This window comes from Harpia harpyja, chromosome 11, assembly GCF_026419915.1.
Source record: "Harpia harpyja isolate bHarHar1 chromosome 11, bHarHar1 primary haplotype, whole genome shotgun sequence".
Lineage (NCBI taxonomy): Eukaryota > Metazoa > Chordata > Aves > Accipitriformes > Accipitridae > Harpia > Harpia harpyja.
The window spans coordinates 36,116,973-36,141,452 of NC_068950.1; the positions used below are offsets into that span (position 1 = coordinate 36,116,973).

Consider the following 24,480-nt stretch of genomic DNA (forward strand, 5'->3'; position numbering starts at 1 on the left):
TGCAAGGCAGCTGGAGATGGAGTTCCTCTTCTCCCCACTCCCTCCCCTTCTCACCCCAGGAAGAGACTGGGTGCAGGCTGTGTAGGTGCTGATGCCACCATCCTTGCATTGCTGCTGGACTCAGGCTGGTCTCAAAGGTGGGACTCCAGCTGTCCTCCTCCCCAGCTCCAGCGCAGCAAGGCCGTTGGAGGGCAGCAGTTTGATGCAGCTTTTCATTACTGGCCCTATTTGTCGGACGTTTCAGCCACCCATCTGGGAACAAGCAAGCCGCCTTGCAGCTCTGCTCATCCACTCTCCGGCTTGTGGTGCAAGCAATGAGCTTGGGGAGCGCTTAGCCACAAAGACCCAGCCCAGTCTCCTTAGTAGTGGGTTGCAAAGGAAAGTAGGTGGCACTTGCCGATGTCCCCATGGCATCTTCCAGTTTGGGTGTGGGGGGATAAGGCCAGAGCAGGAATAGTTAGATCTGATGAGGACCCACGTCTGCTGCCCATCCCTGTCTCTGTACGATGCCCTGCTTGGCCTCCCAACCCTGTGTTTTGAGGCCATCACCCTACTCAGTGCCATGACCGAGGCTGCTTATTTGGTTTCCAAGAGTCCTTCTGACTCTTACGAATGGCCAAACCCTAACCACTTCCAGCGGAGACCTTGCCTGGGGAAACCACTCTGGGAAATCCTCTCGGGAAAGAGAGGAGAAACTACTGTCATTTTTTAATGCAAAAAAAAGGATCATTTTTCCAGGCAGTTCTGATAATAATTGAGGTAACCTGAGCCAAACAGTTTAAAGTCTCCTCCTTGTTAAGAATCACGCTTAACCCAGGTTTGCAGTTTGAAGAACCAAAGCTTTTGGGGGAAGATCTCGCAGCACCGATGCATTGCAGAGCCGTAACGCAGTGGCAACCAGGAGAAAATTCTTCCATTTTCAGCTTATCCAGGTCAAACCGGGCAACCCAAACATCCCCCCTGCCTTCAAATGCTGGCAGTTTCTGGACAGCAACATGTTTGAGATAACCTCCTCTGCCAAGCCACCACTAAACAGCTTCAAGAGCAGCAAAAAGCAGCGCAAGGAGCCGGGCAGCACCCTGTGACACAGATCTAATCGCCCAAGCATTTGCCCCAAATGTTTCCCTGCCAGTCAGTGACATTTCTGCGCCGTCTCGACTCTCCCTCCATCACCATGGCTACAACAGCCACCAATCCACTGGCGAGTCCTTGCAGGGTACCACCAAACCCTCCGGGAGATGCTATGAGAGCCAGCCCCTTTGGCAAGGAGACACTTTGGGGACCCCGGGACAGCCCATAGCACCAAAAATTCCCCTTTTTCTTCCTTCCCTCCTCCTTTTTATTTTCTCTTTTTCTTTTTATTTTTTTCTTCTTTTTTTGAAGCACAAACAATGGAGCTAAAAGGTTGGGTATCAGGCCGATAATCATGAATGACGTGTCGTTATTACACACCACACATTCATTATCTCCCACTCCAGCCATGTCACAGGCGGCTGGAGGAGGGCAGATAACGGGGTGCCTTCATGCAGATGGCTTATTATCAGGATGTTCCAGGAGGGGTTTTAAGACAGTTAGTGATGCTGTTTGCCAGTTAAAGATTAGAGACCCCAGAGAATAATTAACAATCCCAAAACCCAGTTTTTCTGCTGGATTCTTCTGCTTTCTCCCCCCTCCCCCATCCTCTTTAATCTATTCACTCTAGCAGGTGTAATAAAGCGATAAGGACAGGCTCCGGGGATGTTTGTTTGGCTACTACGGGTGTATAAACCAACAATGGATGGTATTTTACTTCTGGCTTTCAGTGGCTTGAATCGAGACCAAAAACTTTGCAGCCCCCTTGCCCACACACAGCCACCCCTACATGCTGCGCTCCTGGCTCCCACCTGGGTGGCTGGGCTCCTTCCCTGGCTCAAAGGACCGCAACGGTGGGACAGGCTCCCTTTTTGCTTCTGGAGATCCAAATCACATCGCTTGGGTGTCAAGGTGCCCAATGCCAGGACATAAACCCCAGGCTACATTGCTTGGGCCCAGGGCTGGAGCTGGTGGTCCTTCCAGCAGCAGTTTACCTTCATACAGCAAGTCTTTAATTAAACTACCTTGGAAAAATTTATACGGAAGGTGTCTACCTGCCCAAGCTGCTCCAGGGTTGTGGTCACAGCTGGAACAGAAACATCTTAAACCTCCATGGCTAAACAGCCTCAGGAGACATGAGGGAGGCATCAGAGTAAAGGCACCCTGTTATCTGGGGGTCCAAGAGATGAGCTGCACCCTCCTAGGCCATAAGGGAAAGCTGCGATACATCTTGTAACGAGGTGGTAATGCAAAAAGACCACCCTGAATATCTTCTGCCCAAAAGGAGACTATCCTGTCCACAGCAGGTCCCAACCCTGAAAGTCTTCCTGAAGCCCAAGCTTCAGAGATACTGACATTACAGAGTGAGGGGTAGGATGGGGTACCCACGGGTGTCCTTCCCCTTCACCGGTGGGTGTGGGGCGACTTGTGGAGGACACGGTCACCCCCTGTGCTGCATGGAGAGAGGTGCTGGGGAGGATTTGGGCCCCAGGCAAGTTGGTTCAGGGCCCTTCAGATGGGTCACCGAGGCTGTCGGAGGTGCCCATCACCTGGGGGCTATCAGGTACAGCCCTGGCTCTGGAGGCCATCCCCCAGCTCACAGGGTCAACGCAGCGGGTGCAAGCATCGGGATGCCAGAAGTTGCCTTCCCGATCACGCTCATCCTGCCGGGGAGGGATGAGACAGCATTGTGCTTTAAAAAGCATCCCCGACCCTATCAGCGAGAGATGAGATATCCTAATTATGGCAGTACAGGCGAGGATCCGGGCCGTATCAGCCAGAACAGAAAGGTAAACAAGAAATATAACAATGGACCCTTAACACTCATTAGCTGTGTCAGATAATACCTCACTTTTCTCCCTTTGGGGCTTAAAATCTAATTAAGATTTTCCAACAATAAATTTCATTTATGCTCGCTTCCTTTTGTTCTTTTTAGGATCACACTGAGAAGCAGCCATGAGCCAGCTGCACGGCTCGCGGGAAGGCAGCCCGCTTCACACAGCCAGCCTTGGGTCGTGCTTGACGGACAAGGGAAACTGAGGCAGGACGGCATCACAGACTGTGCGGAGGTGAGGTCCCACTGGTGAGGTAACACAGTGGCTCTTGCAAAAGATGTTTTCCCTGGGAAAATGAACTCTGAAGGGGCACTGGCTGGGATGAGGCCAAGCATCAAGGTTCCTGGGCTAGCCCAAAACGTGCAGCGGTAAAGCCCCATCCCTCTGCTTGCTTGGACCTATGACTGCAGGAGGGATCCATGGGGAAAGGGACCCACTGATCCCCCAGCACACCTCCACTCCAAACCCGCATCCAGGCACTGCCAGGGGAATGACTCCGGCATTCGTCACATATTCAGGGTGTGCACAGGGCAGGGAATAAACTCCCGCTGTTACTCATTATAAGGATGCCGTTTCTAACTCCTTTTGCAACCAAGAGGTAAAAATTAATGGGTTCCCCTCCTCTCGCCACACCCCCAACCCAAGTGCTGATGCAGCGGGAACATGCAATGACTAATCCTCCTTAAACCCTGCTGAGCAAAGCATTACCACTGAACTCCGGGGGTCTTGTTTTTTCCAAACCGGCGTGACGTTCGGCACCTGCGAGAGAAAAGTCAGGGGAGCAGCGTCCATCAGGGGCACGAGTGGGGAGGTCCAGGTCCCAGCCTGGGGCTGGCTCAGCCTCCAGCTGCCCAAGGGAAGGTGGTAGAAGGGAACAGCTCTGACGTGATGCTGGGGACGGCAGCTGTCGTGCCTCTGAACCCGAGGGCTTGACCCCTCCAACCCTTCTGCCTGTTTTCTTCTACCCCCATGCAATTTCCTCAACTGGAGCCATGATTTCTCAATTGAGGGAATTTTCGAAATACTTGCCGACATGAGGCTTTTCTGAGAGTTGCCTCTCAGGGCGGGTCTGTTACTGGAAGGCTCCTGTTTTACTCCCATGCCCAGATTTTTGTGTCACCACCCACTAGAGACATCAACAGCTTCACCTGTGGGAAGTGAAACGGTGGCTCACGGCGAGTGGTGGTACCAGGGTCCGGCTCCAGCTCCCTACTCTATCCCAGAGAGTTCCCAGCGGTGGGAAGCGGCCTGTTTTGGGCTGAGCTCCCCACCAGGACTGTCATATTTTCACTTTGGGGAATATCATCAGGGTTTGGTGCTGTAGGAAAACAGGGTGTTTTGCAAGCCCCTGCCTTGGGAAGAAGCCTGCTGCCTGCACCGTGCTGGGCAGCACCTCCTCCAGGACAAGCTTGGGGTTTTTAAGGTCACTGGCAAGCGCAGAGGAGCAGAGAACAGCCCTTGCAGCAGGAAAGCCCGTTCAGGGTTGAAACACACAGAGCAGGAGCTCTGCTAGTGAGAGGCAAAGAGGTACCTCCAGCCCCAACGCCCCTCTGCCCGGTTCTGGCACCGCTGCCTGCAAATGAGCCTCCAAAGCACCTCCTGAGCAGAGGCCAGGGCACCCCCCAGATCCAAACCCTTCACAGCTGCTGTTTCACAGCAAATCTAACATTTCCCCTTGCCTCGATGCTCAGCAGAAAGCGAGAGCAAGAGGTGGCTCAGGCACCTGATCTCCTCCTGCCACCTCCTCCCCCTTGCATTTGCACCACCCCAAGCAAAGCAGAGACCCCAAACCACCCTGCTCCCCCCAAACCCAGGGGCTGCTAAAAATGCCCCTCTTATAAACCCCCCATCCCATCCCTTCCAGTCCTGCTCCACTTGCAGTCCCTGGGCTGCCTTTGATTGCAGAGCCCCTTAACCCTTTCCTCGCTGGTCAAGGGGACAACCCTGCACACCACTTGGGCAACTGACGTCCCAGGGAATGCCACGGCGTTACAGGTCTCTCATTTCAATCTGTAAACACCATGGCTTGGGAGCGCTCCTTGCTCCCATGGTGGCCCCAGCGCTGTCCTTGCCACAGCAAAAAATGGACCCTGGTTAATGAACAGCCTGGCAGGAACAAGTTGCACCACGGCCAGCTGCCCCAAGGAGAGCCAGCACTGCCCCGGAGCAGCACCCAGCCACATCCTGGCAACACCAGTAGGTGATTGCCATCTGCAGCCTCCAGCCCTGGGAATGGTCCGCAGTTGGCTGTGGGTCTGTGCCCTGTGGCCAGTGGGATTCAGGGAGCACTGCCTTTCACCTGTTAACCAGTGCTGGGAAGTGCTGGGTTGGTGCCGTGCCTCAGTTTCCCCATCTGGTAAACGATGCTCACCTCCCCGTAAGGTCCTTTGTGGCTCTTGGGCAGCCCAAATGCTGAGCAAAAAAAATGCTCCACCTTTTTCTCTCCCCTCTTGACACACAGACACACACAAAAGCACTCTTGGCTTCATCCGAGTGAGGAAATAAGAGATGGAACCTATCCAGGAGGGATCACGGGGGAGATGGGGGTGCTGACCTCTGTCTAAGCACCCTTCCCACCCCCATGCCACCTTCCCCATGTCCTTCCCTTCCCGAACTGCCTGAAGGCTGGGAGCGCTGCGAGATGCCAGAAAGTCCTTTGGGTGATTAGCAAAATGACCCTCTTTGCGGTCATAGGGGCAACAATTCTCTTTACTGCTCACAGGGAAGATATATACAGGGGAGGAGGTTTGTTCTAACATTAAAATGCACGGTATAGGTCATAAAAAGGAGGGTGAAATGGGGAGAAGGGAGCGGGTTTTCCATCAGCAGCTCCCCCGAGAGTGGCTGGGGGTGTGGGGAGGTCCTAGGCACCCAGCGGGGACCCCTCCACGTCTGGAGCAGGTCAGCACCCCCCTGGGACTGGGGACGTCAGCCTTGCCACCCAGGTGGGGTGACCTCCAGGCAGGAGAGGTGGCACCTCCAGACCTCTCCTGGGGACCGATGCCAGCGTGGACACCAGCCCCCGAGGCAGAAGAGTACGTCCCGCAGGTGGGAAGGGAAAAAGATCAGGAGTTGGTGGTGCCGTGGAGAGGTCGGGGAGCCGCTGCACGCCGGGGATGCCGGTGCAGAGGGTCCCTGCAAAAATGCCCATCACAACAGCGGGAAGCAAAGTGAGAAGAGGAAGGAGGTCGGCTGGCCGGAGCGCCTGCTACATGGCGGTGGTGATCACCCTCTCCTCGGGCTCCAGGGTGTTCTCATAGGCGTGCTGGCTCTCTTTGGACCTGTGTCGGGAGGGAGAAGCACGGCGGTGAGCTCACCTCCAGCAAGACCAGCCACCCCAAAGCCACCACTGGGGCCCTGACCTTTGCTGGTGCTGGCTGTGCATTGAGCGAGGGGTGAGGTGGGGAGGGCAGGAGGGGTCCCTCTGCCAGGAGGAGAGCCAAGCACGGGGTGGGAATTGCTCTGATTTCTAGCGAGGGCTGTTTTGACAGTCAACATCTGCGTGGTGACCTATGGCCACTTCGGGTGGTTTCCTCTGTTTGGAAGGTGTGATGTAGTGTAAGAAAAATGTGGTGTAGCAGGTTGCAAGGTGGTGGATGGACCATGGGGCTCAACTGCAGGGATGGGGAGAGGCTGGGGAGGAGGGGATACTCCCTCATGCCTTCCCCTTAGCCCTGTGGAGAATAAAAGACCACACACCAGGTGCATGGGACATGTGAGACCCCGAGTAGGAGAAACCATGGCTCTGCATGTCTGAGCTGTCCCCGGGGGAACGGAACAGAGCCTGGGAGCCATGGGAAGGTGGTCTGAGCAAGTCCTTCACCTGAAGTCAGCTGCAGCGGTTAGGTATCTCCCTTCATGGCCATTGGACATGACAGCCTCCTGCTTGTCCTCAACGCTCACCGCTGTCTCCACATTTTCCCTGGAAGGGGGAGAAGATAGGAGCTGAGACAGAGCAATGGAGGGGTCATGCCGGGGAGTAGCTCGCAATGGTGATGGCAGAGAGGAAGGTACTGCTCCGACACTACAGAGGCAATAAGGGACCTGGCTGTGTGATCCTGGCCTTGGACAGCCAGCTCAGCCCCCTTCCCAGCAGGACATGAGCGAGGGGAGACACCCTTGTGGCAGGTTTGCAGGGACCGTGCCTGGACATCCAGTGCCAGCCCCTGTCTCTGGAGCTGGTACTCCCAGTGACTGGCTGGCAGTCAGCAAGACTCATTTGTCAATACATGGGATTGTTTTCTCCTGTTAACTGGTTTTTCCAGTCTCCTTCTAGGTAATCTGTTGCAAAATAGTCCCCTATGGGTCCCAACTGACACCAAGAGAAATGTCGTGGAGGGTCTGCCAGTGCCACAGCACTGGGGCAGGAGGGGTGCTCGTGTGCACGTCCGCGCGTGCAAAGTTGAGATGCTTTCTCTCAGATGCGAGTCTGGATCACTCGCAGAAGGAACTATGGGGCAGGGACCAGGTGTTTGACCTAGCCGGAGCCTAAAAGCACGGCTCTGGAGCAAGCCCATGACCCAAATGGCGCCAGGGGGGGTTTAGCTGCGGAGGGTGGGTGCAGGTCCACCCTTCACGCACATCCCTGCCTCCTCCAGCGCTCAGCCAAGGGCAATTTCAGAGGTTTTTCCGAGGAACAGACTGGCATAAACAGGCAACGGTTTGAGCTGATAGCTGCTGTCACAGTGACAGCGCAGAGCTGGCAGTGCGCCAGGCTGCCGAGCCTCGCTGCCCGCTCTTCTGAAGAGAGGCCAGATTAATTAAAACAAGCCACCATCCTCCGCCTCAAGCCTTCTCAACATCCTCTGCCTCTGGGCTGGGAAGAGGCAGCCGGGCACGGGCAGAGGTGGAAAACACCATCCCTGCCTCCCACTCCATGGGCTGGGGGCTCCTCCAGCTTGAGGACAAAGGTTCCTCTTTGGGAAACAAAGACTACAGTTGCAAATCAGGCCATATAAATACATATAGGTATACATATTGCATTATGCATTGGCCCTGAATGCATCCCAAAGGGCCCCATTTAAATGCATCTGGGGCAGAAGCCGACCTGTTGAACTTTGGGGTACACCCCAAATCTCCACCTCCTCAGCCTGAAGAGGCTGCAGGGATGTGTGGATACAAAAAGACTCCAGCAACTTTGGGTGCAAAGCACCAGTGCAGAGGAACTGGGCTATAGGGCACTTTTGCTCTTCATCCCCTGTTAACTTTGAGCTCAGGTTCAAGATCATATTGCTGCAGCTTAGCCAGTTAGCCTGAGCAGGAGCAACAGCCTGTGGCTTTGCTCAGCCAGCAGCGGGCCAAGAGGTAACCGGTCCCACAGAGCTTTTTTCTGATGGTTAAGGCCACCTTAGGCGCCTGTGCCATGGGCTCCAGGCAGAGAGTGCTGCCACGGCTCAGCTACCTTCCTCTTCTCCCAGCTCTTCCCGGTGCCTTCTGCTGATTTGGCTCGGTCAGCTTTGCAAATTAAGCTGTTTTGGGCTTGTTTTCCCATAGAAATAATGCACCCGGGAACTGCACCCCCAAATCTGTAGGAAACTAGGCTGAGGTCAGCCCCTTGAGACAAGTGCCCACATAAACCAGCCATGATGCTGCAGCTCTCCCATCCCCAGCACAGCTCTTCCTCACAGCAGCATCGGAGTGCTCTGCTTGGGGGTGGCCCTGCGCCGGGAGCAGCAGGGATGGACGGTGCATGCTCGCATCTGGCAATAAGTAACAGGGAGCGGAGACCAGGACAGGCAGTCTTTGCTCTCCCCGCCTGGCTCCTGGAGTAGTGATCACGGTGTTCCCAGCCCTGGCACGGGGACAGAGGCGGCTGGAAGTGACCCATGCGGAGGCAGCTAAGCCCAACCCAAAGCACCCCCCAGGGCTCCCACACTTACACTTTCTCCTTACACCAGAACCTATTGACCACGAAAGCGATGGCCACCAGGACTAGAAACACAACCACTGCGATGACACCCTGCGACCATGGCTGGAGACTGCCCCGGGCTGCAGAAAAAAAGAGGACACATGTTAGAAATACGTCCTCAGGCTTTATCTGCTTCGCCAAGCTTCTCCCATCCAGCTTCAGCAACGTCCAGCCAAAAGCTCCGTCCTGCAAAGCCGAGCAAAGCATGTTGCTGTTAATCCAGGCTGGCTTACCTGGGCAACAGCAATGAAATAAAGTGCAAAGAACAGCAGTTTTGCTGGCATTTGCATGTGGAGCATGGTACCTTGCAGCTTTGGGACCCCATATATACACATATATATATATATGTATGCAGTGGGGCACAGATGACTCTGAGGTGGGGGGACAAAGGGCTGGGGGACATGGAGGGAGGATGTTTGCCCAAAGTGGCAGGGGAAAGAAGGTGGAGGGGCTTCAGCAAACTGTTTATTCTCCATCCCCAGATGCCACAGACATTGTTCCCACATTATATTCCAAATACTGCCCAGTAAAATAAGGATCCCACAACAGGGACAGTGTCATTCTCACAGCAAACGGTTGCTGGCATGGATTTCAGTAAAATCTACTGTTCAACAAGTTTCCAGAGCAGCAAGCTGATTTATGATGGGAAATTGAAGGCTGAAGTGTTCAGAGCAACAGCCTCCAGTGAAAGGACAGGCAGGGCTGGCGGGAGGTGGTGGTGGGTGATGGGGAGCTGACCACGGCATCCCTGGCTCCCCCAGGGTGGGATGGATGGCTTCATAGATTCATTTTTCTCTAGCTGGGCTCAAGAGGTGATGCAGCCACGGGCAGGAAGGCTGTGAGACATATTCCTGGATGCGGGAAGATCTCAAGGGCACGGCAATGAGAAGAGGAAACCTTGTCCCAGTCCTTGCTGGGGCGGCTGTTCCTCGCCTCCCAATGGCTTTTAAGCAACAGAGTACTCAGATGTATTTAACCCCATCCTTAAGTGTTGTCCTGAATATCAGCATTCACATCAGCACCAAAAGGAGACGTTGTCCATGCGGACAAATCCCTTCAGGATTTAATTACTACTTTATTCAGGCACGGCTTTTCCTCTTTCTGCTCATCGAAACACCAACCCTTGCACATAGGCGAGGTCCCTCTGCGTGGGCAGATGGGGCAGGTGGAGGATGCTCCCCGCCAGCCCCAGCATCAACCTCGGACCCAGTCCCTGCCACTGGCACCCACAAAGCAGAGCTGCCCCAGGATGAGTGCATTGGTACTTCAATCTGAATGGGGAGCTTTATGCTAGCTGAACACTTCATCTGTCTCATGGGAGACAAATCTCTGCTATAAACAGCAAATAATCTTTACTAACGGCAATAAAGGTGGGCTGTATGGTCCACGTGTGCGAACTCCTCATCCACAGCCAGCTCCATGCTGGCTCCGCTACTGCTGACAGTCCTCATCTCCTTCCTCTGGTTTTGGGGAGGGGGACTGTCCTTTGTTAAGGCTTCCAGCTCCTTGAATCCTTACTGCAAGAGGCTTTTATTTAAAAAAAACCCCAAAACCAAAAAAAAAAAAAAAAACCACCACCAAAACAAAGCTCTTTTTTCCTCTTGGAAGTGAAATCGGCCTGGCCAACTGATTCACTGTCTGTGCCAGTCCGGAAAGTGGTGGCACCCCCGGGCGAGCGGCCGGGAGAGCAGCCCGGAACAACGGCCTTCAGCTCCCCCCACCTCCCCACAGAGACACTTGCCATGTTTATTGCAAGGTCCTGGGGGCAATACTCAAGCGGGAGGAATTCAGGCAGAAATTCCCTCTTGTATCAGCATGTTTTGGCTGAAATCCCATCATATCAGCAGACTGCTGGTGGGGGTAGCAGGGGGGCGGTGGCAGTGAGGAAGAGCAGAGCTTGGTCCCCTCCTGCCCCACCTGATGGGCAGGAGATGCTCTTGCCCCTGCTGCCCACCACCCCCGTGGGTGCAGCCCCAAACACACCTATTGCCTCCAGGCTGAGCTTTGGCCTGTTTTGCGTCCTCCCTCGCTCTGCCCTTGGCTGTTATCTCAGCCACAATTATTTATTAGTTGTGGTTTATTTTTCCTGCCAGGGCCAGGGTTTCCAGCCTAAGCCTAGGAGGGGATGGTCGGGTCCAACCCTCGGTGAGGTTTCTGCTGGGGTTAAGGGAGTTCAAGGTCAACCGGGGAATGAAGTCAGCGATGACTGAAATCGCCAAATTTGCATCTCGTGATCTTCAAGCAAAGGAGGTGAGAAGATAAGTGGTAGTAAACATCTTCCGAGCAGCCATGCTCAGGAGGTACTGTCTGGTTTTGCAAACCAAACCTTACTCAGACAGCTGTTTCCACCAGATTTCAGAGCATCCAAAGCCAAAAGGAAAACTACCAAACCAAAACCAAGCAGTTCTGGCTTTGAGAGACCACGTAGAGCCTGGCTGCAAGGGGAGACAAAGATGGCAGGGGAATCAGCTAATGCCTCCACATCGGGCTGAAATACCCCCGTGGGCATGGGGAACTTGCGTGGGCATAAGAAAGGAGGCATGGGAACCAGTCTGAAGCAAGAGCTTGATAGCATCTTCTCAGGGAGTGAGTATGCGGATGGCAGCCCTGGGGGGCACCGCCTGGCTGGAGCCCCACTGGAGCACACCTTGCTGCCCTGCCAGGAGGGATGGCCAAAAGGATGAGTCTCGCTTGTGGAAATGGGACTGTGTTGCTGGAAAAATGCTTTACCAGGGATGTCCCTCCCAGGACAGTCAGTTCCTTGGGCTCTGCCACCTCTTCTCTGTTTTGCCCCACGGCAATGGTGGGTTTTTCTCTCCCGAGCAAGATCTTCTAAGCCAGAGTAAGCAATGTGGGGTCTGCACATCGACAGACGTGTGTCTGTGCATCTGCAGCTACAAATGAGACCGAGGGAAGTGCTGAGGCCAATATAAGCCCTTGCACGTGCTGTAACTCCGTTTCCATGCTCAACGGCTGGTTTGAAGACACAGATCTGCTTTCTGATACATTTTCCCTGAGTGCTTGGAAAGCATCGGCTGGCCCCTGTGTTTTCCACTCTCTGAGGAAGCTCTGCCAGGCTCTGAACTGTCATTAAAGGCTTTTTTTTTTTCTCTTTCCAGGCAACAGCAAAACTTTCAATCCTGCTGACAGTGGAGACCCCAGACTGTTAAATCCTCAGCAAGTTGGTAAACAAATACAGGAAGAGAGGTCAGGGCTGGGGCATCAGAAGGAGAAGGGGGGAGGGAATTTTCCAGGACTTTGGCAGCATCAGATGAGTTTTAATTACTCCTCATTATTTCTAGCGTTAGACAAGTCCTTCCACAAATTTCCTAAAAATAATGCCCTGGCCATAGGAAGTTTCTCTATTCAGTCTTCGGGAGGGGAACGGGAGGGCAATTTGCAGAGGAAGATATTTGCTCCCTCACCTCAGCAATGATCAAAATTACAGATTAACAGGAAAACCTGTGAGCTTGGGGAGTGACGCTTACCCAGGGACGAGAGCGAGAAGGAAGACAGACAGAAAAAAAAAACAACCTTAAGAAAACAGATTACTCATCTCGGTGCACAGTCCTACCAGAGGTAAATCAGAGCTGCTTTATCTCTGTGTAAGCAGGAGAAATAAACCTCGGACGGCACTTTTAGCCTTTGGCAAAACAGGTAGAAAGTCTCCGTGCCCCGGCTCCGGCAAGACCTCCCAACCCACCGGACGCCCACCCGTCCCCATCGCCCGCTGATGTGAAGCCGGAGCTAAAGCTCAGGCAGGAGCTGGGATGTTTTTTCTCTTCCCAAGAGGCTCTTCCACGGTTGTCCCTTGTCCCCGAAGCCACCCCACGGAGCAGCTCCCGCCTGCCCGTGTCTCGGCGCACCTTCCTGCCTTCCCCCCTGCCTCAGTTTCCCCGGGAGGTCAGGCAGCTGCCTGCACTTACCTTCCTGGCAGCAGGCAGGCTCCAACGCCAGGAGCAGCCCCAGGAGGAGGAGGAGGAGGCAGCGGGCAGGCATGGCGGCAGGCAGGGCCGTGGGCTCTCGGGGAGCGGAGGAGCAGCCGATCGCGGCCCCTCCTCGCAGGGCGCTGCGCTTGGGCACGCCGCCCTCCCACAGGAATGAGCGGCTTGGTCAATTATCAAACGTATTAACGAGGGAGGCTGATGTTCACACCTGGTTATTCAAATCCTGCTGCGGGCAGGGGTGGAAGGAGGTGCCTCTTTCTTTCTCCCGCGGAGGCTGGCGGGGAATTTGGGGCACGGTGACTTGAACCTGACAGTCCCTTTAGGGCGTGGAAGGGGACTCAGCCACAAAACATTCGCATCGGCCCAGGAGGAAGAAACGACGACCAGATGGGTCAACCTCCTCCCCAGCATGGCTGCGGTGCTTGGGGAACGTGGTTGCACAGGACCGGGGTGTCTCCCAAGTCCCCCTCCCCGCAGCGGGAGAGCCAGGGGCTCCAGCGATGCCCCAGCTCTGACATCCATTCCCACCCCGCGGGACCCCAGGTCCTGGGGATGCGGGAAGCTGCCCCCCTCGCTTCCTTGCTCTTTTCTTTTCAGCGAGTGTCATTAACAACCCAGCAAAACACATTTGTGGCTTAAAAACATCCATTTAATAAACCAGACTCGATGCCTTCCCCCTCCAATGCCTTGTTTAATGGAGAGACTGTTAAACAAAGCAAACATAGCATTCATTTTATTGAGCCTTCAGGGCTGTTTCCAAAATTTCTTTGACACCAGAAGAGGTAGAAACATCCAAAGACCCACAGCAGATGCTGCAGGATGGGGAAGGTTGCAGGTCCCGAGTTAAGCAGCTTCCCAGCCCATGCTGGGTTTGGATGGCTGACAAACCCACCCCGCAGGAAGAATAAAAGCTATTCGGCTTCACAGCTGCACAACTCCAGCTACTCCTGAAGGAAATTTTAAAATTGTGAGCCAGTGGTTTCGTCGTCACTCTTCTCATGGTGTGTTGTAGCATCTCTGTAAGCCCAGCCCCGCAGGGCCGCTGAGCATCCCCCTCAGCAGCATCTGAGCTCCCGGCCTCGGGGTCTGGCGGTGTCCCCCCCCAGGGAACCCGTCTGGGTGCTGGGTCCCATGCAGGCACCCACAAGGGACCCACGCTCAGGAATGTGCAGCACCCTCAGGAATACATACCCACCGGTGCAGGAATGCCCTTCTCTTTGCCCTGGATCTAGAATAACATCATTTATCCTGAAAACAAGCCAGAGTTGGCTTGAGCTCTACCAGACTGAAGGCCAGTTCCTGGCTGTCTCCCAGATTCCTTTCCATGGCCAAATGCCCACCTGCAACGTGGGATAATCGCATTCCCAACCCTGCTAGTTTTTGCTTACAAACTCCGTGGGGCAGGGACTCTCCCACTGCACCCAGCAAGGAAGTGGCACGACAGGGACCTGCCCATAATAAGTCCCTATAAAAGCAATCTAATCCTGCTACGGCGAAAAAGGAATAGCTTGTGAAGAAATAAAAATGAGAGTGAACTTTGGGTTTCCCAGGACTTGATTCCATGTTATCTATCCAGGAAAGCAGGCAAATCTTGCGATCTTTGCTGCCTGCTTATTGCTTGTCTCTTAGCAAAAGCCCAGCAAAACACCCAGCTGTTTAGAGCAGGAAGCTTTATCAGCAGATCAGAAGTCCTAGAGAAGCCAGTCCTGCTGCTGCCCTTGGAAAATTCAAGGGCTGAGACATTTCTCTGCTATTGCTATGCACCCCCCAGTCACGCCTCGGGCTGCAGAAGGTTGCTCACAGGGTTCCTTCTGGTCCTCCTCCACATGTACGCCGGGTTGTCTTCTCACCCCAGGGCTCTGCCCAGCCCAGCTCCAGGGACCCTGGGCTGATTTTCCAAAGATAGGGATATCTCAAGGATCCACCCATATCCTACAGTGTGTTGAGGGGACAGGGCATGACAAACCAGACCCCGAGATGAAGGCAGGGCTGCTGTGCCTTCCAGACAGGGGTCTTGCTGTTGGCTCCCTCCTGAGGAGCAAATAACACTTTACCATTGCTCATTCCCACATTTAGCAGAAATTTAAGGAAATTGAATTGTTTGGGGTTTGCTGATGAGGCCAGGGAATCGCTCGTTTGCTTATCTCAAAGCTCCCCTGTGCTCCAATGCATCTTCTTTAGCCCCAGGCAGCTATTAGGAAGGTATGCGCTCTTGTGGCCGCAAGCTCCCTGCTTGGTTGCATATCCCTGGGATCGGCCTGAGGGAATGAAAAATAGCAAGTCACTGTAATGGCAGCAGCCTTTTTGCAGGGGCAAAGTCCAAAATTTCAGCAAATAATTTGCTATACGGTTTCTCCTTTTGTCATTCTGGCCATGGCTTGGGACCTGCAGAGATGACAAGCTATGTGTTTCTGCTGCAGCGCACTGGAAATGTTGCTGTCTCTCTCATTTAAGCCTTCAGCATCACCCAGCTGTGGTGAGTCAAAGCCCTACAGGTCCGTTTTATGAGTGAGGGAAACTGAGGCACAGAAAGGCAAATCACCTTGGCAGCATTTAGTCAAACCCACGTGGAGCCAGAGCCAGCTCAGTTCTCTCCGTTGTGGTTTAACCCCAGCCAGCAACTAACTCTCGCTCGCTCCTCCCACCTCCCAGTGGGATGGGGAGGAGAATCGGAAAAAAAGTAAAACTCGTGGGTTGAGATAAGAACGGTTTAATAGGGAAAGCAAAAGTCACGTGCACAAGCAAAGCAAACCAAGGAATTCATTCACCACCTCCCATCGGCAGGCAGTTGTTCAGCCATCCCCAGGAAAGCAGGGCTCCATCACACCTAACGGTTACTTGGGAAGACAAAATGCCGTAACTCTGAACATCCCCCCCTTCCTTCTTCTTCCCCCAGCTTTAAATGCTGAGCATGACGTCATATGGTCTGGAATATCCCTTTGGTCAGTGGGGGTCAGCCGTCCCGGCTGTGTCCCCTCCCAAATTCTTGTGCACCCCCAGCCTACTCGCTGCTGGGGTCTTGTGAGAGGCAGTGAAGGCCTTGGCTCTGTGTAAGCGCTGCTCAGCAATAGCTAAAACACCCCTGCGTTATCAATTCCAGCACAAATCCAAAACATAGCCCCATACTACCTAATATGAAGAAAATTAACTCTATCCCAGCCAAAACCAGCACACTCTCCCAGGGACCCACGTAAGCATTTGCCAATACAACCAGTCTTGCACAAAGTAAGTCTTGGAATTTCAGGATTTACGCTGATATCCTCCAAAAATTGGCGTTTTTTTCCCCCTAAGAAATATGTCACTTTTAGCCAAAATTAACATTTGCTCAAAGCAACATTCCTGAGCCTAAAATGTGTTCCTGGGTGATATGGCTCAGAGCACAGATGCCAGTTCCTCTTTGAAAAACGTTGTGGGGCTCTGTGTTTTAATGGAGGTTATTTTTCTTTCTCTTTCAGTTCCTTCCTTCCTTCATCCCTCCTTCCTTCCCTCCTTCATCCTCTCCATCTCCTCCCCCACTCTCAGAAAAAGCCATAAAAATAAATATGAGAGCAAGCCTAAACATCCCCTAAAGAAAAGATTATATTTTTCCTAGAAAAAAAAAAAGTAATGATGAATTTGTTACATTTCAATAGCTGCTCCAAAAAGAAAAGAAAAAAAAAACCAACCACAAACCCAATTTTTAATTGCTTGTTTCTTTTGACATTTGCCATCAAACCCAGATATTCCTTGCTTGCCCCGGAATTCTCTCATTTCCCACTGACACTGGCTTTCAAATCCTGCCTGGGATGGATGCTGCCGGGGGAGAGCCAGGAGCTACAACTGCTATGAAAAGGGCATTTTCTTGGCCCGGTGTGCCAGTGTGGATAAACGGCAGCTGAAAAAGGCAGCCCCTTCTCAGGCTTTTTGTCCATCACAGCTCTGTACCCCACTTCCCCTCTATAAAAATGCCTTTAAACAGCAATGTATTTTCTTGTTTATGTGCTGATGAAAACCCTGGTGTCAATGGTGTGGCAATGGGGCATCGCCCCACACCGGCCCCGTCCTCCCCCACCAGCCAGGGCTTCAGCTGGGCCATTTGCTCCCCTCCTGCACAGACACACAGGGCCAAGAAAAAAAAACACCTCTCAGCATTTTATTAGACATTTTATTAGACCATTCGTGAATCTCCCAGGGCTGATGCTAATTGCAAGCCTTGAGTAAGCAGAAGGGAGAGTGGGGTGGCATGGTGGTGGCTGTGATCCTTCTGGACCCTCGTTTGGGGAGGATGTGGATTTTCCCCTTCTCCTCCCAGGCAGCCTGGATGCCCCGACAGTGTCAGTCAGGACCGTTCCTGGCAGGACACTCGCTGGGAGCTGGTACCCAGCAGCCACCTGAGATGGGTCCCAGATATGGCACCAGCATCGGGCACCAGGTATGCCCTTCATTTTCCCTCGAGATCTGCTCAGTAACATCACCACAGCCCAAGCATATTTCCTGGGACCCTCTAGATGACGTTTTTTACACCAGTTGATTTTTGGCTCAGATCTCTGGGCCGCATTCACACTGGCCACCGTCTGTGCTGGGGCCTGATGCTGCTGCTCCGTACATCTAAGGGCAGCAATGGGCTCTCTCCTCTATCCAGCTGCCTGTTTGCACACAGCTGCCAGAATTTGCCCTCTCTGAGCTCCCTGCTCTTCTGTCCCTGGGGTCCATAGCTGCCAGGGGTCTGACAGCACATTCACAGCAGCCTCAGGCCCTGCAACCTTGGAAAATTAGGCTGAGAAAACACCTACCTGATCTGCCCCACCTTGCCCTGGGCTGGGAGGAATCAAACTAAAAATCCCTGAAATAAGAAAGAAGAAATTCCACCTGCCTTATTGCTGGGGGATAAGCCTGCATCCGTGCTTCTCCCTCTGCTTTCCCATCTGTTCAGAGGGCATATTGCACCCCTAATCACCTCTGAGCACAGGGAAAAGTGCCGCTGCATTGCTGGAGTGGCAGATAGCCGGGATCCCAATACGTGATGCTCAGAAAGGGAGAAGGGAGCTGACTTCGCTCTGGATATTCCCTCCTGCCCAGCGATATCGAATGGAATGAATAATTTACTATCCGATCATCTCTAATCTTCGTCCCATAAAATCGGCAGCAAGCTGGGAGGGTTTTTGAAGCCTCCAGCTGCATTCGCTGATAAGACATGAGGCAGGAAAGATTGGAAGCCCATAAAAATGATAATCTTAGGCTTCAGTGTAACTTGGTGGAAGGGTTTTCTCCTGTCCTTTCATTAAGGATGGATTTCATGATCTTCCTGAAATAACAACAAGCCTTCTCACGAGGAATCTCCCATCTGAAAACTAATTGCATCGTCATTAGGAAATAGGAGGCCAAGAAGCCAGAAAAAATAGCTGGAGCACAGGTTAGCGCAAGGGCCAAGGCCCTGTAGAGCGAATGGCACCTGCCTTTACAGGGTGGGAGGAAAGGGGGGGATTGGAAGTAATTTCTGAACACAGAGAGAAGCTTTAGGCATTGGGGCTCTGCCTGGGAGAGTTGGGCACCAGCACTGTGCCAAACTGCGGGCCACAAGCCTGGCTGTGGAGCAAAGCGCCATCCTCCTCATCCTCCACCTCCTCGGTATGAAAGGAAACATCACATCTCATTTCAGCCTGGCTTGGTACAGCATCTTCCTCTCTGGCCACAGATTTGGTGAGTCTGGCTATTGCCTGGGAGAAGAAGGGAAAGGAAAAAACCCAACTCATCAACCACTTCCATGTGTATCTCAACCAAGATGACCAAGAGGAGGAGAAGGGAAGAGTTGGCTGGCTTGGTGAGGGTGGATAGTTTCAGGAAATAATTATTCCAGATGCCAGAATAGGAGAAAATTAAAAGTGTAAACTATAATCAGATGTTAAGTTGCTTTTCTTCTGCTAATTGAAATAATGTTTTCTCTGCTACCCACCACTCTACCCCTTTCAGATGCTAATCCCTATCAAACACGGACTTACAATTACAAATTCATAGGCATCTTTCCCAGGAGCAGAAATTGCTTTGCCCTGTAACCTCTAAGATGAGGTCTTAATAGGAATTCACGAGCAGTCGCTGGTAAAGCTTCATTAGCTGGAGAGAATAGACAAGGGCAAGTTGCAGTGCTCCCTAACCACTCTAGGGAAAAATTAATTTAAATTACTCTGTAAAGTAACAAGGCCAGATAATGTGTTTCCTTCTCGGATTATTGTTTTCCGACACCCTAATGCGCTCGTAGATTAGGTTGCTTTGCCTGTCTTGATGGTGGTCCATGCTAAGTTGTGGTTTATGGAGAGCAGCAGCCTTTGGAAGGAGAAACACCAACCCCTTGGGCCAGAGCTGGATGGAGGTGAGGTGAAGATCTGGCTGTTTCTCATCAGGTTGGGTTGCTTGGAGGCTGTTGGGGAGGCAGGGAGCAACCACCTCCACTACCACTTCAACACAGCCGAGAGGAGAAACCTGGCTACTGAAGGTGACATTTCAGCTTTTCCCTGGTTGAAAACTGGTCCAAGCCAGTGGAAGGAGTCCCACTGATTTGGACAGCTCTGGATTTGCTACCTGGAGGCTGGAGCCTGAGCAATGCTGAGCCCCCTGCTGCCAAGGGCTGGACCAGCATGGGAAACCTCTCCCAGAAGCCACCATCCATCAGTAAAAGGCAGCATCGTGAGGCTGATTCCCAGTCAGCTAAAACCTAAAATGCCCTGAAATATGCTAAAACCCAAGCCTGCACCCCCAGGATGGGGGGGCTGTGATTTCACACACCCTCCTCCAGCCATTGCTGAGCCTCCCCAAAAGGAGCTATAATTCTCTTCGCCTGGCACCAGACTGGATGCTCTTCGTGCTGGGCTCGCAATTTGGTATGGTTTTATGGAGCTTTGCAGCGAGCCAAGCGAGGGGCCGTGAGAAGATGCAGCGATAAGGGCTTGGCAGAGGGGCTGTGACTCTTCCCAGCACCCTGGGCTTGCAGCCGCACTTTGGTGGGCGCTGCCAGCGCCTGGCGTTATTAACCTGCGAGCTGTCACGCAGAATGGGCCTGTCTGGCTGAATCCTCGGGGGACGCGAACATCATTCAACGAAGAGACAAAGAGTTCAAAGGGCCTTTGGGCAACAAATAGCACTGATCATCTCAGCTGATTAAATAGGTTCCCAACAGATCCGGGAGTCCTAGGAGACCAAACTGAAGCTGGGAAGATTTATGGGGAGCTACCTGAATTGGGGAGGGAATATATTGAATTTCTTCCTGGCTTCCGAAGGGGATTGGCGTTTTTTTCAGAGCAAAGGTGGGACTGGAGAGAGATGCATTGAGACATAGGGGTAGATAGGTAGGTAGAGAGACGGATGGACAGACTCCCACCCTACCTAATCATTTTCTTGTGCCCATTTATGTGGGGGAAGGTAAAAACCCCATGGTACCCAGACCTACCTTCTGCCATCATCCCACCCAAAACTGTAACACTTTGAAATGGGATTATAACCCTCAATGATGAGGTTTTATGTCACCCTGGCTCCTGCAGTCACTTGAATTTCTTTCATCCCCATCAGCAATCCATTGCCCTCCAAGCCCTGACAAATTCTGGGTCTCCATTCCGGTAACGAGCCCTGCGTTTTGACAGCTCCGAGCACAATTAAGTGTGCCCTTGAATCCTGCTCGGCTTTGCTCTGGCAACAGGCAGGACCCAACCTCCTGGAAAGCAGAGGAGCATCAGGAAAGGCCATGTCCCATGAAGAGGACACCCCTGCATGACCCTCTGGGTCCCCAATGGGTAGAGAAGAGCCTGATTTCAGTAGGACCCCCCCGGCTCAGCACCACCTGAGGAAGGTGCTTTCCTTCCTCCAGCCCCTGTAGCCTTACTGGGGCAAAGGACGGACCCCAGGCAGAGTGAGGAGCACCCCCAATACAGGAGACCAGCCTGAGCATCCATGAACCGTGGGGTTCAACCTGCCAGAGCCCTGCCAGCAGGCACCAACCCTATTTATTTCCAGGCTCATTAGCAAAATCAGCACGTTTTCAGGTGGCATCTCTCTCCTCTTCCTTCTCAGCACCAGAGCTTTTGCCTGGCATCCGAAGGGAAAAAAATAATGGGGCCATCGGCAGCGAGCGAAACATCTAATAACCTTTGCTTCTTTTCAACGAGCTCCAGTTGTTGCTTTACAAGTGTACTCCAACCCGGGCAAGTGCCAAACAAAAGCTCCCCTCTCCTCCTCTGTGCCTGTTAAACAGCCTTATTATTTCAGTGAGCTGCATCTGCTGGGTGGCAGCCGCGATTACCATAACACAGGGGCAGGATTTGGCCTGGATGCTTCACCCTCAATTCTGCAACAGGCGAAAGCATTGGGCTTGTTGAAAAATAAAATGAAAAATAAAGGGGAGAAAAAAAAATCAAATGTATGAAGTCACTTTTCTGGCTGCCACCCAACCAAACAGATGCAGGTAACAGAGGAGACGGGAAAAATCACGTCATCTTCTGCTCTGGCCAGTGGCTTCTGTTGCTGGGGAAGGGGGTGGGAAGGACATGGAAAGGCTGGAGGGATTTCATGTGAGTCCAAGGGGTGAAAGAGGCATTTTTCAGGGTGCATTGAAGCTGGGGGAGCTTTTCAGGAACCTTAACCCATTCCTGAAGCCTTGGAGACTGCTGGCCCCGGTGGGATGCTGCTGCAGCCAAGCTGAGTACTGTGAGATGGGGACAGGGAGCCAGGGCTCCCGTGGGAGGGATGGGATGGGTTGGAAAGGGCTGAACAATGCTCAGCCTTGCCGTTGTGCCGCGGCAGCTGAGAACAGGCTGCCCTCAAATCCAGCCCTGAATAGGTTTTGAGGACAAAAGGTGAAGACCCCTGAGAGATGCCTTTGCCTGGGATTGAAGAGGAGAGGCTCTTTCCAGGACTGGGCAGGCTATTAATTAAAACTCAATAAATAGCAGGTCATTGGCACAGCCACCAGTGCTCCCACTGGGAAGCGTGAGCCTTCGCAGGGTCGCCTCGCCCCTGCCGAAATCCCAGGGGACTTGGCAGCCTGTGCTCCCCTGGCAGACCCAGCGGGGAGCCGGTGACCACAGGCACAGAGCCCATCGCCTCCATGTTCCAGGGAGTGGGGACTTGCAGGGCAGCACTGAGACCTCCAGGGCCTGGCTGAGCTGGGGGAAACACTACCTATCCCAAATTTTCTCTATGCTTTCCGACCCCAAAATACCAAACTCTGCAGGAAAATAGCTGCAGTGTTCAAATATAGTGGTTTTAACATAACAGTTGTCGGTCTATGGTAACCCCATGAAGACCTGGAGAGCTGATCAGTGTGGGTGGAAGAGGGGGAAAAGGAGAGAGAGAAGGGGGGGAGGGAAGGGAAGGGAAGGGAAGGGAAGGGAAGGGAAGGGAAGGGAAGGGAAGGGAAGGGAAGGGAAGGGAAGGGAAGGGAAGGGAAGGGAAGGGAAGGGAAGGGAAGGGAAGGGAAGGGAAGGGAAGGGAAGGGAAGGGAAGGGAAGGGAAGGGAAGGGAAGGGAAGGGAAGGGAAGGGAAGGGAAGGGAAGGGAAGGGAAGGGAAGGGAAGGGAGCAAAACCGGGAAAATGGGAAAAAGAAAAAGGAAAGGGAAAGGGAGAAGGAAAAGGAAAGGGAGAGGGAGAGGGGAAATGACAGCCTTTAACATACTTTATTTGGAAAACACCAAGAAAACATCAAGCCCCTTAACAAACCCAGTTTCCTTAAACCCCCCCAAGCCGGGCGTTCTCCCCCCGCCCGCCGCTGCGCTCCCGCCGGGCCGCGCGGGGCGGGGCGGGGCGGGGAGGCGGGGCTGGGCGGGGCCGCAGGGCGGGGCCTCGGGGCGGCGCCCTCTGGCGGCCGTGAGCGGCGCGGCGGGCTGCGGGCGGGCTGCGGGCGGGCGGGCGGGCCCGCGGTGGCGGCGGTGACTGGGCGGGCGGCAGCGGCCCCGCCGGCTCCGGCTCCGGCTCCGGCTCCAGCTCCGGCTCCGGCTTCGGCTTCGGCTTCGGCTTCGGCTTCGGCTCCGCTGCGCTGCGCTGGCAGGAAGCGCTCGTGCTGCGGTCGGCTTTGATCTGCCCTTTATCTGCGACAAGGGGTTCCCCGAGAGCTGTTCAAAGGAGGCCCTGGCCCGAAGGCGGCCGCGTGGGCTCGGTGACGGGGCAAGGATGGGACCCCCGTGTCACCCGTGTGGGACGGGCCGGCCGGGGACCCCCCGTCAGGCCACGGCACTGTGGGGACATCGACTGCGAGCTCCTGCTGGAGAGCAGACCCAAGCGCACAGGGTGGTGGTGATGGGTGTCACCATCCCTGGGGCAACGCCACCACCCTTGGGACCATATCACCGTTGGAGGGGACAAAACATGCTCCTGCTCGCACGCCCTTCGTGCTGTCTGGCCAGGCAGCCGGGGGGTGTGCGCGGCTGCGGGACTTTATCCCCAGCCACCACCATGCCTGCGTGCAGCGAGATAGTGGGAGCTCGGAGCAGGGATGGAGCCAGCTGGAGGGTGGCCCCTGGGGACCAGGCAGACAGCCCTCCCGCCCAGCGCCTGCCAAGATACGAGCAACGGCTGTCGCCTCTGGCACACTGGGCGAGGTCAAGCCGTTCCTGCCACCCTAAAAAACACCCTGGGAAAAGCATCCGGTACCTGCTTGGGATGGTTTGGTGCTGCCTGACCTAGAAGAAGGGAAAAAGCAGCTCAGAGTTTGCTAGGAGGAGGCAGGGAGAACCTTGGGAGTGATTTCTGCTGATGCAACCAAAAGCAAAACCATCCTGGTGTTTTATATGGTGGGGACAAGCAGCGGGGCAGCACGCAGGGGGCAGGGGACACACATGTGTGAGCGTGTCATGGGCTTGGGTGGCTTGAAGACACATGCAGGACTGCATGTTCACATCCATCCAAATATGTGTATTTAGGACTATGGCCTCAGAGGTGCACCCACGGACGTGCCCACAGGTGTGGGACATGCAAAAATGAGTGTGTGCGTTTGTGAATGTGTTCGCACCATCGCACATGGGCTGTGCATTTGTGAGCAAGTTGGTGTGCACGCTTACCTGTCGTGTGCATGAGCTCATGCGTGGACAGGTATTTGTGGGGTGTGAGTACGTTTGTGACTCCTTTTGCACACAAGCATCTATGCTGATGCGTGACTGCTAACACACCTCCCGTCATGCCCCATATTGGAGCCGCAGCCAGGTTTGTTCCTCGCCTGCTCCCTGGCCCAGCAGCCGCAGGGCACTGGTTCACCAAGTGCACACCCGCCGAGCACAAACAGAGCCCTCCCGACCCCGAGCGGCAGCTTCCCACCCACAGCACCCGCAGCGGCACGCTGCGAACCAGCTCCGGCCACCCCCCGGGCCACCGCGGCCGGCCTCCAGCTCCCATTTCAACACCATTCCCAGAGACGGGGCAGACCAGGTGCTCGGAGGAGCGATGCTGCGTTGCTGGATGGTTTCAAGACACGCGACTGGGAGGGTGTTGATGTGTTTCGTTTCAGCTCCAGCAGCGCGTGAAGGGATGTATCGCTGGTGGGATGCAAGCGAAGTGCTCTGGAGATGGGACAGCTGCTGCAAAGCGTCCCCTTGCTCACGTGCCCTCCCAGGCAGCCTTGGATGGGCGGTGGGTGAGACTGTGGCTGGACCCTTCAGACACGCGGGAGGACCTTGCCGCTGGTTTTGGTGGGCTCTGGGCAAGCCCTGGGGCAGCAGGGTGCTATTCCTGCCCTGGGGGCTGTGCTGCGGGTGCTGGTGGTGGT

The 24,480-nt window shown here is 54.1% G+C and overlaps 1 protein-coding gene and 1 long non-coding RNA gene across 3 annotated transcripts; one reads left to right on the top strand and one right to left on the bottom strand.

The window, feature by feature from the left end:
* The first annotated feature begins 1,761 nt into the window (after positions 1 to 1,761).
* On the top strand, positions 1,762 to 12,304 carry LOC128148282 (uncharacterized). Of its 2 annotated transcripts, XR_008237246.1 has the most exons (4): positions 1,762 to 2,861; positions 3,008 to 3,140; positions 10,908 to 11,064; positions 11,167 to 12,304. It is a non-coding gene; the product is annotated as an uncharacterized LOC128148282 (long non-coding RNA). The 2 variants fall into 2 exon arrangements; XR_008237245.1 differs by having other exon boundaries at positions 10,908 to 12,304.
* PDZK1IP1 (PDZK1 interacting protein 1) lies at positions 5,588 to 13,187 on the bottom strand. The gene is made up of 4 exons (XM_052801961.1): positions 12,741 to 13,187; positions 8,786 to 8,894; positions 6,730 to 6,828; positions 5,588 to 6,187 (listed from the first exon to the last, which is right to left on the bottom strand). Exons 1-4 carry the CDS (start codon positions 12,811 to 12,813, stop codon positions 6,115 to 6,117), a joined length of 354 nt encoding a protein of 117 aa, XP_052657921.1. The 5' UTR covers positions 12,814 to 13,187; the 3' UTR covers positions 5,588 to 6,114.
* Between the last annotated feature and the right edge of the window lie 11,293 nt (positions 13,188 to 24,480).

Excerpts from the sequence above, each read along its gene's own strand:
- PDZK1IP1 (XM_052801961.1), bottom strand. The coding sequence starts at position 12,813 with ATGCCTGCCCGCTGCCTCCTCCTCCTCCTCCTGGGGCTGCTCCTGGCG. Across the intron at positions 6,829-8,785 it reads TTCTGGTGTAAGGAGAAAGT|GGAAAATGTGGAGACAGCGG; the intron begins GTAAGTGTGGGA and ends TCCCCCTTCCAG. Across the intron at positions 6,188-6,729 it reads ACCGCTGCAGCTGACTTCAG|GTCCAAAGAGAGCCAGCACG; the intron begins GTGAAGGACTTG and ends CTCCCGACACAG.